The following is an 18159-nucleotide window of genomic DNA, read 5'->3' on the forward strand; positions in this document are numbered from 1 at the left end:
CTCCTGCTCTGCTACAGTCTCTTCGCTGGTGGATGCTCTCTTCCAATCTCTCCAGAGGTTTGCTGTTTCACATGCCTCCCCATCAGAAGGTCCTCACGACCGACTCCTCGAACTATGCTTGGGGGGCTCATCTGGACGGTCTCCGCACCCAGGGCTATTGGACGAGTGCGGATCGTCTGTGCCATATCAATCTACTGGAACTCAGGGCGATTTTCAATGCTCTCACTGCTTTTCAGCATCTGCTTCACAACATGGTAGTCCTCATTCGCACGGACAATCAGGTCGCCATGTATTATGTCAGCAAGCAGAGAGGCACGGGATCGGCCCCCTCTGTCAGGCAACTCTGAAAGTTTGGGATTGGGCAATTCGCCACAACACCTTCCTCAAAGCTGTTTATTCAGGGGGCGGACAATGCCTTGATGGACAACTTGAGTCGTCTTATCCAGCCTCACGAATGGACTCTCCATTCCACGCCCCTTCATCACGTCTTCTCTCTATGGAGAATGCCTCAGATAGACCTCTTTGCAGCCCCCCACAACTTCAAACTGCCTCAGTTCTGCTCCAGGATCTACACTCCTCATCGTCTCGAGGCAGATGCTTTTCTTCTGGACTGGGGTAATCTCTTTCTGTATGTGTTTCCTCTCATTCAAAAGACTCTGGTCAAGCTCAAGTCCGACTGGGCCACCATGATTCTGATTGCTCCTCAGTGGCCCAGGCAACCTTGGTACTCCCTTCTTCTGCCACTCAGCAGCAGGGAGCCCTTCCTTCTGCCAGTGTTTCCTTCTCTGCTTATGCAGCATCAGGGATCTCTGCTTCATCCCAACCTGCAGTCGCTACACCTGACAGCTTGGTTCCTCTCAGCGTAACTCCCCTTCAGTTTTCACGAGCTGTGCGGGATGTTTTGAAAGCTTCAAGGAAGCTTGCTACTAGACAATGTTATTCCCAGAAATGGACTAGATTCTCTACTTGGTGTTTTTCTCATCACAAGAAGCCTCAACATGCCTCCTTGTCCTCTGTTTTGGACTATCTTTTGCACCTGTCTCAATCTGGCCTCAAGTCTACATAGATACGAGTCCATCTTAGTGCAATTGCTGCTTTCCATCAGCCTCTTCAAGGGAAACCTCTTTCTGCACATCCTGTGGTTTCCAGATTCATGAAAGGACTTTTCCATGTCAATCCTCCCCTCAAACCGCCTCCAGTGGTTTGGGACCTCAATGTTGTTCTTTCTAAGCTTATGAGGCCTCCATTTGAACCTCTTAACAAGGCTCCTCTGAAGTATCTCACTTGGAAAGTGGTGTTTCACATTGGCCTCACTTCTGCGAGCTTCAAGCATTGGTTGCGGATCCACCCTTTACAGTGTTTCATCATGACAAGGTGGTCCTTCGCACTCATCCCAAATTTCTCCCCAAGGTGGTCTCGGAATTTCATCTGAATCAATCCATTGTTCTTCCTGTGTTTTTTCCAAAGCCTCATTCTCATCCTGGAGAATCAGCTCTTCACACTCTGGACTGTAAACGTGCTTTGGCTTTCTACCTGGAATACACCAAGCCTCACAGAAGTGCTCCTCAACTTTTCATCTCTTTCGATCCGAACAAGTTGGGACGCCCTATCTCTAAGCGCACCATCTCCAAGTGGATGGTGGCTTGTATCTCTTTCTGCTATGCCCAGGCTGGATTACCCTTTCACAGTAAAGTCACAGCTCATAAGGTCAGAGCCATGGCAGCCTCTGTAGCTTTCCTCAGATCAACACCGATTGAGGAGATTTGTAAGGCTGCCACTTGGTCCTCGGTTCACACCTTCACTTCTCATTATTGTCTGGATACTTTCTCTAGACGGGATGGACAGTTTGGCCAAACAGTATTACAAAATTTATTCTCCTAAGTTGCCAACTCTCCCACCATCCCATTGTGGTTAGCTTGGAGGTCACCCACTAGTGAGAATACCTGCCTGCTTGTCCTGGGATAAAGCAATGTTACTTACCGTAACAGTTGTTATCCAGGGACAGCAGGCAGCTAATCTCACGTCCCACCCACCTCCCCTGGGTTGGCTTCTCTGCTATCTATCTGAACTGAGGAGATGCGCACGGTGCATGCGCGCATGCGCGGTGCGGGCAGCTCGAAACTTCTAGAGTTTCTACAAGCAAGTATGCTTGTGAGATGTCCGCATCGGGGCTCCGTTGGATGACGTCACCCACTAGTGAGAATAGCTGCCTGCTGTCCCTGGATAACAACTGTTACGGTAAGTAACATTGCTTTCTGGAAAGGCCCCCCTACAGGGGGGGGGGGGAAGTGAGAGAGGTGTGGACTGAGAGGAGGAATAGTTAGGTATACATTTTTGTACCAGTAGGGAGTCACATCACCAGAATTCAGGGATGGGCTATTTGGAACAAAGGAAGAATTTCTCTGTATTAAAAACACTTGCATCACAGGTAGAGCCAGAGAGACATTCACTTTGGTATGCCAGCAGGGACATGCTAGCCCCCTGCTAGGCATATGGGTGTAAGTTCTTCTCTCCATTGCATATTCTGAACTGACAATATATTTTTCTGCTATGCCTTTGCTGCTGTAATTTTGTAAGTTTTTATACTAACAATAAACAAATATTGTCTGTTTTTGGAACATACAATGCTGTCTTGTAGTCATTCCAATGAGGTAAACAAAGCAGCCTTTACTTCAGTATTCAGGGCATCCAGTCTCTCCACATACTTCTTCTGGTGCAAGCCTCCTATCATTTTCGTTACCGCCCTCTGGACCACTTTTTCTTCTTATGTCCTTCGCCAGATACGGTCTCCAAAACTGAACACAATACTCAAAATGGAGCCTCACCAATGACCTGTACAGGGGCATCAACACCTTCTTCCTTCTACTGGCTACGCCTCTACTTTCATCGGACACTTGTTAGGCCTCGTTTGCCCGCCTCAAGCTTGGTTTCTAGACTCCAGCAAGTCAACCACAACAAAGTCCAGGGTCTGCGATACTCTGCATGAATGGGGGCTTAGGCGTATACTCATTATCCTTTCTTGTGCCAGAAAGGATTGGAGACCCATTCTGGATCTACAGTCGGTCCCCCGTTTCTTGTGAATTCTTTTTTTTTCTGAATGGACAACAGAGTACACAGTGATAGTTGCTGTCTCTCCAGGGGAGTTTCTAGTTTCCTTGTATCTCACAAAGCTTACCACCGTGTTTAAATTTGCCCATGTTTCCATGTTCTACCACAGCATTTCCAGTTCGCAGCTCTGACCCTTTACCTCGCAATGGCTCCCATACTTTCGTCAAAGTGATGGTAGTTGTGGTGGCTTTTCTGCCAGCAGAGGGTCCAAGTCCCCTTCCTGGGACAACTGATGATCCGGTCTCCGTTTCATGGGGTCTATGAAGGTGTGGTGGCGACAGTAGTGTCTCTGCTGCAGGCATTGGCAAATTCAGGAAGAGACGCTTGACATCCTCCCAGTCCCTGGGGCTTCTTTTTGTCTCCAGACAGGGTTGTGTATTTCTTCTCAAGGTAAATAGACAGAACCTTCGTCAACAGATAAGAATTCTCCTGGACTGTCCAGCTCTGGTTTTATCTGCAGTTTTTGGGGTCTCAGGTAGCCTCCTTGGAGGCGATCCCCGTGGCCAGAGTGCCCATGACTGGGGTCCGTCCTATCATGGTGATCTCCACAGTTTTCCCCTTCAGATACCTCTCCTTTGGAAAGAGCCAACTAGCAGCAACTTGAGCTGATGGCTTCAGGGGGAGACCCTCAGCCAGAGCTGGCTTCTTCGAATATCTGAGTGGATAAATTTTAGGACGGATGCCAGCCTGTTGGGTTGTGGACTCACTGCGGGGCTTGCTCCAACCAGGGGCAGTGTACTCATGGTCTGCAGCATTGGTTGACCAATTGTATGGATCTTCGGGACATTCTTCTGGCGCTACTCGCTCTCCTGCTCCTTCAGAAAAGACCAGCAATGCAAGTTTTTTGATGCCACTGCAGTGGCGTATGTACATCCCGAGGGAGCTCTAGTGCTCTCTGTTGGGCCAGAAAGATGATCGGCATTCCACTGGGTGGAAGCACATCTTCTGTGGCAACCTATGGGGCTTGAGTTGACACGGTTCCGGCAGACTTCCTCAGCTGAAAGTTCCTGGACTCAGGAGTATGGTCCCTCTTGCAGGAGGCATTCTGTCTGATCTTACAAAAGCTGGGATTAGCCCCATAGGGTCTTGTTGGCTTAGGCAAAGATCTCAAGAGTGGGGCGCTTTTTCGGTGGATGAACAGCAAGGAAGCTAGGGCTGGAGCCCTTGGTTTAGCCCTAGCTAGCTCGTGGGTTCTGTATGATATTCTCTCTGTGGCCTCTGGTTGGTCGGGTCATCTGCTGGATATCGACACATCCCAGCCTGGTGTTTCTAGTGGCTCTGGATTGGCCTCACCACCCGTGGTATACGGATCTTGTGCGTCTTCAGTGGGACGAGACGCTCCGGCTCCCTCTTCATCGATATCTTCTCAGTCAGGGACCGGTACCCATGGTGAACCCACAGTGTTTTGATCTTACGGCATGGCTTTTGAGTGCTCAGCCTTGATGAAGCACGATTATTCAGAGGTATTTATCTCGACACTCTTGCGCTCAAAGGAACTTTCTATTATGGCTTCTTATACCAAAGCCTGGAAGGCTTTCCCTCAGTGGTGTGCTAGGGGATCAAGTGGAGCCTGAGAAGGCTTCCACTTCCATAGTCCTGGCTTCCTTCAGGAGGGTTTAGACAAAGGTCTGGCAGTGGCCTCCCTGAAAGTTCAGGTTGCAGGCCTTTTGTGTTTTTGAGGCACTAGTTCGCTTACTGCTCATCCAGATGTGGTCAGGTTTATGAGAGGGTGCTTTGGCTGCGTCAACCCTTGCGTCTTCCTTTCATTTCATGGAATCTTAGCATCATTTTGCTGGACCTTGGAGAGACCCCTTTTGAACCACTGAAGGGTGCTTCTCTTCTGGACCTAACAATCACAAGTTTCAGGTTTAATAATTTTTTTGATTAATCGCTTAATCATACTTCTAAGCGATGTACAGTTTAAAATTACATTTGATGGGTAACAATACAATAAACAGCAATATTTAAAACACAATACAGGATTACAATCTAATTTTAACATACTCATAACATTGGGTAAAGGGGAATGAAATACAAATCTATAAAGTAAAGAAGAAACATTAAGGGAAAAATACAGAAGGTAAACAAAATGACAATAAAATATAATAAGATAAAATTTAATAGGGTTATAGGATATTCAAATTAGTTTTCAAAGGCATCCTTGAAAAGAAATGTTTTTAAATTACTTTTAAATTTTCCGAGTTCCTGTTCTTCCCTTAGAAACATTGGAAGGGCATTCCAAGTCTGTGGTGCAGTAACCGAAAAAATAAATTGCCGTCTTGTATTAATAACTTTCAACGAAGGAATAGTCAATAGGTTCTGTTCTTTAGATCTCAAAACTCTATTTGAGGAATATAGTATAGCATAGTATAGTAGCATAGTAGATGACGGCAGATAAAGACCCGAATGGTCCATCCAGTCTGCCCAACCTGATTCAATTAAAAAAAATTTTTTATTTTATTTTAATTTTTTTAATTTTTCTTCTTAGCTATTTCTGGGCAAGAATCCAAAGCTTTACCCAGTACTGTGCTTGGGTTCCAACTGCCAAAATCTCTGTTAAGACTTACTCCAGCCCATCTACACCCTCCCAGCCATTGAAGCCCTCCCCTGCCCATCCTTCACCAAACGGCCATACACCGACACAGACCGTGCAAGTCTGCCCAGTAACTGGCCTAGTTCAATATTTAATATTATTTTCTGATTCTAAATCTTCTGTGTTCATCCCACGCTTCTTTGAACTCAGTCACAGTTTTACTCTCCACCACCTCTCTCGGGAGCGCATTCCAGGCATCCACTACCCTCTCCGTAAAGTAGAATTTCCTAACAATGCTCCTGAATCTACCACCCCTCAACCTCAAATTATGTCCTCTGGTTTTACCATTTTCCTTTCTCTGGAAAAGATTTTGTTCTACGTTAATACCCTTCAAGTATTTGAACGTCTGAATCATATCTCCCCTGTCTCTCCTTTCCTCTAGGGCAGGGGTGTCAAAGTCAGTCCTCGAGGGCCACAATCCAGTCGGGTTTTCAGGATTACTCCAATGACTATGCATGAGATCTATTTGCATACACTGCTTTCATTGTATGCTAATAGATCTCATGCATATTCATTGGGGAAATCCTGAAAACCCGGCTGGATTGCGGCCCTCGAGGACCGACTTTGACACCTGTGCTCTAGGGTATACATATTCAGGGCTTCCAGTCTCTCCTCATACGTCTTCTGGCGCAAGCCTCCTATCATTTTTGTCGCCCTCCTCTGGACCGCCTCAAATCTTCTTACGTCTTTCGCCAGATACGGTCTCCAAAACTGAACACAATACTCCAAGTGGGGCCTCACCAATGACCTGTACAGGGGCATCAATGCCTTCTTCCTTCTACTGACTACGCCTCTCTTTATACAGCCCAGCATCTTTCTGGCAGCAGCCACTGCCTTGTCACACTGTTTTTTCGCCTTTAGATCTTCGGACACTATAACCCCAAGGTCCCTCTCCCCGTCCGTGCATATCAGCTTCTCTCCTCCCAGCATATACGGTTCCTTCCTATTATTAATCCCCAAATGCATTACTCTGCATTTCTTTGCATTGAATTTTAGTTGCCAGGCATTAGACCATTTCTCTAACTTTTGCAGATCCTTTTTCATCTTTTCCACTCCCTCTTCGGTGTCTACTCTGTTACAAATCTTGGTATCATCTGCAAAAAGGCACACTTTTCCTTCTAACCCTTCAGCAATGTCACTCACGTACATATTGAACAGGATTGGCCCCAGCACCGAACCCTGAGGGACTCCACTAGTCACCTTTCCTTCCTTCAAGCGACTTCCATTAACCACCACCCTCTGGCGTCTGTCCGACAGCCAGTTTCACCCAGTTCACCACTTTGGGTCCTAACTTCAGCCCTTCAAGTTTGTTCAACAGCCTCCTATGAGGAACTGTATCAAAGGCTTTGCTGAAATCCAAGTAAATTACATCTAGCATATGTCCTCGATCCAGCTCTCTGGTCACCCAATCAAAAAATTCAATCAGGTTATTTGGCACGATTTACCTTTTGTAAAGCCATGTTGCCTCGGATCCTGTAACCCATTAGATTCAAGGAAGTACACTATCCTTTCTTTCAGCAACACTTCCATTATTTTTCCAACAACTGAAGTGAGGCTCACCGGCCTGTAGTTTCCTGCTTCATCCCTGTGACCACTTTTATGAATAGGGACCACATCCGCTCTCCTCCAATCCCCAGGAATCACTCCCGTCTCCAGAGATTTGTTGAACAAATCTTTAATAGGACTCGCCAGAACCTCTCTGAGCTCCCTTAGTATCCTGGGATGGATCCCGTCTGGTCCCATTGCTTTGTCCACCTTCAGTTTTTCAAGTTGCTCATAAACACTCTCCTCCGTGAACGGCGCAAAATCTACTCCATTTTCTCGTGTAACTTTGCCAGACAATCTTGGTCCTTCTCCAGGATTTTCTTCTGTGAACACAGAACAGAAGAATTTGTTTAGCACATTTGCTTTCTCCTCATCACTCTCCACATATTTGTTCCCAGCATCTTTTAGCCTAGCAATTCCATTTTTTATCTTCCTCCTTTCACTAATATATCTGAAAAAATTTTTATCTCCCTTTTTTACATTTTTATCCATTTGTTCTTCCGCCTGTGCCTTCGCCAAATGTATCTCTCTCTTGGCTTCTTTCAGTTTCACCCTGTAGTCCTTTCTGCTCTCCTCTTCTTGGGTTTTTTTATATTTCATGAACGCCAACTCTTTCGCCTTTATTTTCTCAGCCACTAGGTTGGAGAACCATATCGGCTTCCTTTTTCTCTTGTTTTTATTGATTTTCTTCACATAAAGGTCCGTAGCCATTTTTATCGCTCCTTTCAGCTTAGACCACTGTCTTTCCACTTCTCTTATGTCCTCCCATCCTAACAGCTCTTTCTTCAGGTACTTTCCCATTGCATTAAAGTCTGTACGTTTGAAATCTAGGACTTTAAGTATCGTGCGGCCGCTCTCCACTTTAGCCGTTATATCAAACCAAACCGTTCGATGATCGCTACTACCCAGGTGAGCACCCACTCGAACATTAGAGATACTCTCTCCATTTGTAAGGACCAGATCCAATATCGCTTTTTCCCTTGTGGGTTCCGTCACCATTTGTCTGAGCAGAGCCTCTTGAAAGGCATCCACAATCTCCCTACTTCTTTCCGATTCCGCAGACGGAACATTCCAGCCCGCATCCGGCAGGTTGAAATCTCCCAACAGCAGAACCTCCTCTTTCCTTCCAAACTTTTGGATATCCACAATCAGATCCTTATCAATTTGCTGCGATTGAGTCGGAGGTCTGTAGACTACACCCACGTAGATAGAAGTTCCATCTTCTCTTTTCAGAGCAATCCATATCGCTTCTTCCTCTCCCCAGGTCCCTTGCATTTTGGTCGCTTGGATATTGATCTTTACATAGAGAGCTACTCCTCCACTTTTATGACCATCTCTGTCCTTCCTAAAAAGATTATATCCCGATATGTTTGCATCCCATCCATGTGATTCACTGAACCATGGCTCTGTGATAGCAACAATATCTAGATCTGCCTCTAATATCAGGGCTTGCAGATCATGAACTTTGTTGCTTAGACTGCGAGCATTTGTGGTCATCGCTTTCCAGCTATTTTTCAGCGATAATCTCCTTTTTCGTATGGATTTTTGTGTCGTTTCACTTTCCGTTGCAATACTAAGAAATGAGTTGCTGATATTGCTTATGTTGCAGCCTTTACTACTATCACATCTTTTCTTTTGCCGGGGGTGGTCTCTATAATTGTCCTTCGTACATACACCACCCCCACCTTCTAGTTTAAATGCCTAGAAAAATATTGTCTAAATTTCTCTGCAAGGTTTCTTTTTCCTGCTGTAGTAATATGTAGCCCATCAGTGCAATATAGCTTCTTGTCCTTCCATGTATTTCCCCATCCTCCTATGTACCTGAAGCCTTCTTGATGACACCAGGCTCTGAGCCATCTATTAAAGTCCTCTGTGTTTTTCACTCTTTGCTCTCCCTTTCCATATGCAAGCAGTATTTCAGAAAAAGCTAAAGTCTTTACAAAAGGTTTCACGCCTTCACCAAGCTCCCGAAAAGCTTTCTGTGCTGCAAGTGTGGAGTTGTTGGCCAGGTCATTTGTTCCCAGATGGATAACAACATCAGTGTTAAAATCCTTAGTTTCTTCCTTAATTATAGTCAGTGTTTGCCTGGAACTCCTGGTAGCTGAGGATCCTGGAAGACATTTCACTATTTTAGTCTCCTTGCCCTGTGTTCCAAGGTTAATGCCTCTGATGATGGAATCCCCCCAACAGTAATAGTTTTCTGTTTTTGGCTTTTTTATTTGTACTTAGGGTGCGCTTGTTCTCTTGAGTTACCTTCATTGGTTCCAGTCCCACCTCCCTTCTGTTTTTCTGAGTATCGCAGTGCACTAGTGGAGCGAAGGAATTCTGTAGAGGTAATATTAGTGAAGGTGGATGTTTCTGTGTTACATGTCGCAGTCTTCCTGAGCCTACTGTGACCCATTTATTCCTGGACTGTTTTATTCTTTGAGGTAGAGGTGGTAAGTTGGTATGATTTTGTGGAGTGATGGAAGCTGCTTTAATTGTATTCAATTCCTGTTTAAGTTTGCAGAGCTCCTCCTTAATACTGGCAAGTTGAAGACAGATGGGGCAAGCCTTAAGCCTCCAAATAGTATGTCTTGGAATTAAAGCACCACAGTAATTGCATAGAATAAAGGTCATCTTGATTGGTTGTGAAGTGACTTGATTTGAGTAGTCCTGATTATATGGGTCTCTATATATGAATAGTGGTCACTGGGGTTGGTGGGACTATAAGTTTTACCCTTATTCCTATGAAGGGAAAGAGGAAATAAGATTTAAAAGAGGAAAGAGAAGGGTTTATTTTTTTTTGCTTTTTTTTTTTTTTTAGTAAGAAATAGGGATGAGAAGAGAAATTAAGCAGATATAATGCTGAAAACCAGTGAAAAGAGCAGAATATGAAATGCTGAGTAACTTAGCTTTTAGAAGTTCACAGGGCAGCCTTGTTCACAGTAGAGGTCTGCACGGGAACGGGGATCGCGGGGATCCCGCGGGTCCCGCGGGGATCCCGCGGGTTCCCCCCCTGGCCCACGGGACTCCCACGGGGACGCCCCCTGGCCCACGGGACTCCCACGGGGATGCCCCCCTGACCCACGGGACTCCCACGGGGACGCCCCCTTGCCCACGGGACTCCCACGGGGATGAAAACAACCTACCTAAATTCTGGCGATGCAGCTTCCAGTCTGGCGTCGCGTCGGGAAATAGCCATGTTGAGCAGTGAGCTCAGCACGTACACAGATGAAAGCCTTGCTTGCTGATTGGTCCGGCGGCCCCGCCCCACCGTGCCGCCGGACCAATCAGCAAGCAAGGCTTTCATCTGTGTACGTGCTGAGCTCACTGCTCAGCATGGCTATTTCCCGACGCGGGCATTAGGCTGTTTTTTGTCATTTCGGGTGGGGGATGGTAGCGGCAGCAGCAGCCTGAAAAAGAAATCATCCTGGCCGGGTTCGGTGTCATGCTCCGGAGCTTCTACAGCCTTCCTATCTCCCTCTCCCTTCGGCAACTCAGCAGCAACGATCGACACAAGCTTCTGGCGTCGGGGCCTACCCTCTGCGAGTCCCGCTTGTTTCAACTTCCTTTTTCCACAAAGGTGGGACTCGTAGAGGGAAGGCCTCGATGTCGGCAGCTTGTCTTGATCACCGCTGCTGACGAGTTGCTTAAGGGAGCAGGGGGGTGTTGCCAGGTGCAGGTAGAAGGGAGAGGGCCAGATGCAGGACTTGTGGGTGAGGGAGCAGAAGAGAGAGAGGGGAGGGAAACAAAAGGAAATAATTCATACTGGGCTGGGCCGGAGTGGAGGGAGGGTGGAAAGATTCTGGCTACAGGGTGCATTAACAAAGGAAGAGGGAGGGAAAGCTGAAAATGGAGATAGTGACACAAAGGGTAAGCAGGACCTACTGAATAAGGATAGAGATACAGAGGGGACATGAAGAGGAGATGAAATAGAGACATATAAGTAATGCTGAAAAAGTGTGTGGGGGGGAGATAAAGACATTGAAAGGGCAAATGGTGAACATGGGGTAAAGACAAGGACAGAGACAAATGAAGATGGATGGAATGAGGAGAAATGCCTTGTTGGCCCGGAACTTCCTCTCCTACGTCAGAATTGACGTCAGAGAGCGGAATGCTGGTCAGCGCAACGCTTCTGCAGGGAAAGCTTGGGACAGCGGTGGCTTGGGGGCTATTCCCCGATGGCGGTGGCAGCAAACCGAGTGGCTTGGGGGAGGGCACGGAGAAAGAAAGAAAGGGGGCAGACAGGGAGACAGAAAGAAGGGGGAACAGGGAGACAGAAAGAAAAAGTTGGGGGAGAGAATGAGGTCTGGAGGAGAGGAAACATACAGGAGGCTGAAAGAAAGGAAGAAAGATTGGATGCACAGTCAGAAGAAGAAAGTGCAACCAGAGACTCATGAAATCACCAAACAGCAAAGGTAGGAAAAATGATTTTATTTTCAATTTAGTGATCAAAATGTGTCTGTTTTGAGAATTTATATCTGCTGTCTATATTTTGCACTATGGCTCCCTTTTACTAAACCGCAATATTGTTTTTTAGCGCAGGGAGCCTATGAGCATTGAGAGCAGCGCGAGGCATTCAGCGTAACTCCCTGTGCTAAAACCTACTATTGTGGTTTAGTAAAAAGGGAGTGGGTGTATTTGTCTATTTTTGTATTTTGTTACCGAGGTGACATTGCATAGAGTCATCTGCCTTGGGAAATGTATATGGCAGATATCTTTGTTTTGTGTTCAAAAGAAAAGGAAATGCATTTCTGGTTTTATTTCTACAGTGTTGAAGTACTTGTTGGCCCTTGCTGTGACTGGTGGGGATCCCCAAGCACCGCCAGCAGAGGACCTCCTCTAGAGATGGTCAGAACTCCCCTCCACCAAGCGCAGCAGTCGCTGGCAGCATCCATGAGCCACTGAGGTGCCAGCATCTGTGACTCAGGGACGCTACTGCTGCCTGCCAAGCTTGGCAAAAGGGACCCCAGGCCAACTGCAAAGGAAGTCCTCAGCTGACAGTTTGTGGGTTCTCATCAGCTGAGTATTTATATTTTATATTTACATTAGAGGTTCTGGTAGAAACCCATTTACAAAGTATGTATTCTTCCCAATTAATATTTCCAAATTAATAGTCTCTTTGCTTATTTGTAAATGGGTCTCTACCAGAGCCTTTAATTCAGTAGCATAATTAAATAAAATAACTATTTCTGAAGTTTATAGGGAAGGATGGTGACGGAGGGGATTCCTCGCGGGGACGGGTGGGGACGGAGGGGATTCCTCGCGGGGACGGGTGGGGACGGAGGGGATTCCTCGCGGGGACGGGTGGGGACGGAGGGATTCCTCACGGGGACGGGTGGGGACGGAGGGATTCCTCACGGGGACGGGTGGGGATGGGTGGGATTTTGGCGGGGACGGGTGGGGACGGGTGGGATTTCTGTCCCCGCGCAACTCTCTAGTTCACAGCAATGTCCCAAAGATAATGCAATTAACCTTAGAAGTAAAACAGAGCCCCTCCCTTCTCCACCTAATCAGCAGAAAACAATGGCTGAATACTAGTAAGACAGAAATATAGGCTCTATACCACCTAAAACACAGTATTTTAAACACAAATGCAGGTTCTATCAGTGCTACCCTAAAACACAGGATTTATACAGTGGTGCCTCACACAACGGACACCTCGCACAGCGCACGCTGCGCACAACGAACTTTATGTCTTGATTCGTACAACGAACTTCGTTTCACACAACGAAGTCGCCCGAGCTGCATCCTTCCGCGCAGGCACTGCGCTTAACTGCCCTCTCTCCGCCTGGCTCCCACTTGCCCCCCCGACTCCCCGACACGATCGGGGCAAAAAGGAGCCCAAGCCCTCTTGCCCCGCCGATTCCCCAACTCCCCGACAATATCGGGCCAGGAGGGAACCCAAGTCCTCCTGGCCACGGCGACCCCCTAACCCCACCCTGCACTACATTACGGGCAGGAGGGATCCCAGGCCCTCCTGCCCTCGACGCAAACCCCCCCTCCCCCCAACGACCGCCCCCCCCAAGAACCTCCGACCGCCCCCCCAGCCGACCCGCGACCCCCTGGCTTGAGCTCCCTCTTGCCCCGATCGTGTCGGGGAGTCGGGGGGGCAAGAGGGCTTGAGCTCCCTTTTGCCCCGATCGTGTCGGGGAGTCGGGGGGGCAAGAGGGCTTGAGCTCCCTCTTGCCCCGATCGTGTCGGGGAGTCGGGGGGGCAAGAGGGCTTGAGCTCCCTCTTGCCCCGATCGTGTCGGGGGTGCCAGGGACCACACGGAGTCACCCACCGTACCACCCGATTCGGGTAAGCGCAGGTATCGGTGGGTGGCTTATTTGCGGGGGGGTGCCTTATTTTACATTTTTTTCTAAAAAGGGGGGGCTGTCTTATTTGATGGCCCTGCCTTATCATCGGGGAAACACGGTAGAAAAAAAAAAAAAATGAACAGTTAAGTCCCAGTTTTTGCCACTGAGACTCTGCCCTCTCTCACTGTAAAATTAGACTCTACTTAGTCTGTCTTTAAATTAAAAAAATGTGTGTTGTTTTAAAAAACAATTATGTTTTTAGATGTATCTAAATAAAAATAATAACCAAAAATTTATCTTTTTTTATGTCATCTTAGCATATTTTATGCTACAGAACGAATTATTTTTTTTAACATGTATTGTTATGGGAAAACGCGTTTCACATAACGAACTTTTCGCATAACAAACTTGCTCCTGGAACGAATTAAGTTCGTTGTGTGAGGCACCACTGTAACAGGATTTTTCCTACTTTAGTCACCCTGAGCCACAGGCACCAGGATTTAATTAGAGTTAACAAAGTCTTACCCTTTTTCCTATGAAGAGGAAATAAGATTTAACAGAGGAAAGAGAAGGGTTTATTTTTTTGTGTTTTTTATATTTTTTTTTACTAAGAAACAGGGAGGAGAAGAGAAATTAAGCAGATATAATGCTGAAAACCAGTGAAAAGAGCAGAATATGAAATGCTGAGTAACTTAGCTTTTAGAAGTTCACAGGGCAGCCTTGTTAATATGGGATTAATAATTTAAATAGGAATGCAGGAGTCTTATTACAAAGGGTTTTGAAGGTCAGTATACAAAGCTTATACGTAATTCGATGAATAACTGGAAGCCAGTGTGCATTTTTAAGAAGTGGTGTTACATGGTCAAACTTTCTAGATTTGGTTATAAGCTTAATTGAGGCATTTTGAATGATTTGAAGGCGCTTTATTTCGTTCAACGCAATTCCTCACAATGGTTTTTCTGGTTGCCATTGTCCCAGCACGGTGTATTTTGGAGCTTCATGCTCTTTTGTTCAGGGAACCCTTTCTCCTTATTATGAACGTGAGTGTTTTCCTCCATTTTGTAACTGCCTTCTTGCTGAAGGTGGTCTCGGCGTTCCATGTCAACCAGGAGCTTAATTGAACATAAGAATTGCCGCTACTGGGTCAGACCAGTGGTCCATCATGCCCAGCAGTCCGCTCACGCGGGGGCCCTCTAGTCAAAGACCAGCACCCTAACCGAGACTAGCCCTAACAGCGCACGTTCTTGTTCAGCAGGAACTTGTCTAACTTTGTCTTGAATCCCTGGAGAGTGTTTTCCCCTATAACAGCCTCCAGAAGAGTGTTCCAGCTATCTACCACTCTCTGGGTGAAGAAGAACTTCCTTATGTTTGTACGGAATCTATCCGTATAAACATAAGGAAGTTCTTCTTCACCCAGAGAGTGGTAGAAAGCTGGAACGCTCTTCCGGAGGCTGTTATAGGGGAAAACACCCTCCAGGGATTCATCCATCAGGTTCAGAGTACAAAGATCAGATCTTATGCAAATTGGATGTCTGGAGGGTCTTGCTCCATTATTTGGAAAAGACTATTGAATTAAGTCTGTGATCACTTTTTTGTTCTAACTGCTGCGTCTCACCGTGGTAGGCCGACGTCCAAGTTCTCAATTGCTCAATGGATTCAAATGGCCATTTCCGTTACTTACATCGCCCAAGACAAGCAGCCACCGATCTTGTTTAAAAGCACATTTGACGAGAGGTGTTGCTGCGTTGTGGGCCGAATCTCATGTGATTCATCCTGATGAAATCTGTAGGGTGGCTACTTGGTCCTCTCTTCACTTTTACCTGGTATTACCAAGTGTTTGTGGCGGTGCATTCTGATGCTGTTTTCGGAACCTTGGGTTTGAGGACAAGCTTTTCTTTTCCTCCCTAGCCTAACGTGGCTTTGATATGTCACCTAGCATATGGAATCTAGAAGGGACGTAACAGAATGGAAGATTAGGTTTATACCTTCGATCTTCTTTCTGTTAGCCGCTGGAGGATTCCATATGACCCACCCTCTTTGTGTTCACTCAGTTGTTTGGAGTAGCCTGCTTCTTTCTTCCTCAGTTACTCTCATTACAGGCTTGAAGATTTTCCAGATCCTGCCGGGAGTTTCTGTGAGTTTTTGTATTACCGAAGGCCTTTCTTGAGGTGTTCGCTGCACACTGCAGATTAGTTCTACATTGTGCCTCAATGTTTTTGTGAGATGCTTTTGTGCCTGTTTATCACTTGTTAATTACTTCTGTTGATGGGGATTCTCTCCCGCAAATCCTTGTCATGGAATTATTAGAAACATAGAAACATGATGGCAAATAAAGACCAAATAGCCCATCTAGTCTGCCCATCTACAGTAACCATTATCTCTTTCTCTCTCTAAAAGATCCCACGTGCCTGTCCCAGGCCCACTTGAATTCAGACACAGTCTCTGTTTCCACACCTCATCCGGGAGATTGTTCCACACATCTACTACCCTTTCTGTAAAAAAGTATTTCCTCAGATTACTCCAGAGCCTATCACCTCCTAACTTCATCCTATGCCCTCTCATTCGAGAGTTTCCTTTCAAATGAAAGTGACTCGACTCATGCACATTTATATTATGTAGGTATTTAAACATCTCTATCATATCTCCTCTCTCCTGCCTTTCCTCTAAAGTATACAGATTGAGATCTTTAAGTCTGTCCCCATATGCCTTATCACGAAGACAACACACTATTTTAGTAGTCTTCCTGTTGACCAACTCCATCCTTTTCATATCTTTTTGAAGGTGCGGCCTCCAGAATTGCATACAATATTCTAAATGAGGTCTTAGGTATGTTGCTTAGCATTAGGACTTACCCTGAGAGCTAGGAAACATCCAGCTAAGGGAGTGGAGCATGTGCTCAGAAAAGTTGTGGATTTCTGCAACTCCCGGACTGCGGGTTGGGATTGAATACCTAGCGTATAGAATCTTCCAGGGACTAACAGAAAGAAGATTATTGAAGGTATAAACCTAATCTTCCAGTAATTCTCAGCTAAATAAAACTCAGCTATTAAATACTTTGTTAGAAAGTTCAAAGAAAAGAATTTCTAATCCATTGGTGTTTTCCATTAGCAGCAGAAGAATCTTGAAGGATATGTGGGATTTGCGAATCTCCCTAATCAAGTTTACAGAAAATCTGTGAAGAGAGGCTTCGAGTTTACTCTCATGGTAGTAGGTAAGCTATACTTAAGTAGCACTATCTAAAAAATAGTGTATTATAAACACTTTTTTGAACTTTCTTTTATTTGTGGTGCTGATATTAGTAACTGCAGGAAGAATATTTATAGGTGCCTATGACTGAAGGGAGCTTGTTTAGGGGTTCAGATCTGAAATGAGTCACTGTGATTCAAAGCTGCTCTCTTCCAGCTGAGAAGATATTACAGGCAAAAATGTGAAAGCTCAAATATACAAATAGTTTATTTTAAAAAAATTCTTAAGGGCAAATATAGTGCCCCTTTTACAAAACCAGTGTAGTGATCCTGCTGTGGTAAATACACTGAAGCCCACAGGAATTGAATGGGCTTCAGTGCATTTACTTAAGCAGCATCGCCACTATGGCTTTGCAAAAGACTTCGATAGAAAGTAAAGAAAACTTTTTATAAAATTTTGCACATTTTCTAGTTTTTTTATTTTTTAAACTGATTTAAAACATAGATAAGAAAAGAACAGAAAAGCACAAAGTCCAACCAAGAAGATAAAAAGGTTGAAACATAAATAAATCATAAGACCAAAAAAGAAAGATAAACTTCTGTTCTGACTTCCAATGTTGGTTGGTATCCTAGTTTTTTAAATATTTTCCCTGTATTATTAATAGCTTTAAGCTTTTCCAGGGCAGGAATAACTCTTTGAAGGACACTATGCTAATGAACACATTAGGCTTCTCATAATACAAATGCCTTTTAAAATTTAGACAAATAGGGCCCGTGCAATTCCCACTGCAAAAGAAAATCAGGAAAAAAGAAGCACCAGCTAAGAGGTGCTACTCACTGATTCCTCATACGATCTAGAGAGCAATGCACAAGAACAAACAAACCTCTATAAGCAGCTGTTAGAGGATGGTCCACTGCAAGGACTTCGAGAAATCTCAGTTATCCCATCAGTCCCTTCTTGTGGAGTCTTCTCTGAAAAGGACCAATCCTGCCAAAGTTTATGCCACTGTCCCACCTGGAAAAGAGGGCAGGACCATGGACAAGTTTGGTCATCGTTTGTATCAAAATTCTTTTATGGCAACTAGAGTTTTGAATTACAATTTTGTTTTCACTTCTTATTTCAAGCATTTGGTTGACATCCTGCCTGAAATTTTCAAATATATTCCTCAACACCGTCTTCTAGAGTTTCAGCATGTGACTACCATTCTGGCTCAACTCCGCATGCATCTCCTTCAATCTGCCTATGATGCATTTGAACTTTCCTCGAGGGTCACTGCCTTCTCAGTGGCAATGCGCCGGCTTGCTTGGCTCCGCACTGTAGACATGGACCCCAATCTTCAAGATCGTCTGGTCAACATCCCTTGCCAGGGCAATTAATTGTTTGATGACTCCATCGAGGAAGCTACTAAAGGATTGTCTGAACATGAGAAATCGTTTGCTTCCA

At 45.6% G+C, this 18159-nt stretch overlaps 1 protein-coding gene across 5 annotated transcripts in view; it reads left to right on the forward strand.

Moving 5' to 3' along the window:
* Nucleotides 1-18159, forward strand: part of SEPTIN7 (septin 7) — a 266147-nt gene that overhangs the window by 69095 nt on the left and 178893 nt on the right. For 3 of the 5 annotated variants that reach the window (XM_033930201.1, XM_033930198.1, XM_033930196.1), the window contains exon 3: nt 16639-16741. In XM_033930201.1, the coding sequence (XP_033786092.1) occupies nt 16639-16741 (103 nt within the window). The remainder of the gene's footprint in view (nt 1-16638; nt 16742-18159) is intronic. The other 2 variants (XM_033930199.1, XM_033930197.1) reach the window with 1 other exon arrangement.

This window comes from Geotrypetes seraphini, chromosome 2, assembly GCF_902459505.1.
Source record: "Geotrypetes seraphini chromosome 2, aGeoSer1.1, whole genome shotgun sequence".
NCBI lineage: Eukaryota > Metazoa > Chordata > Amphibia > Gymnophiona > Dermophiidae > Geotrypetes > Geotrypetes seraphini.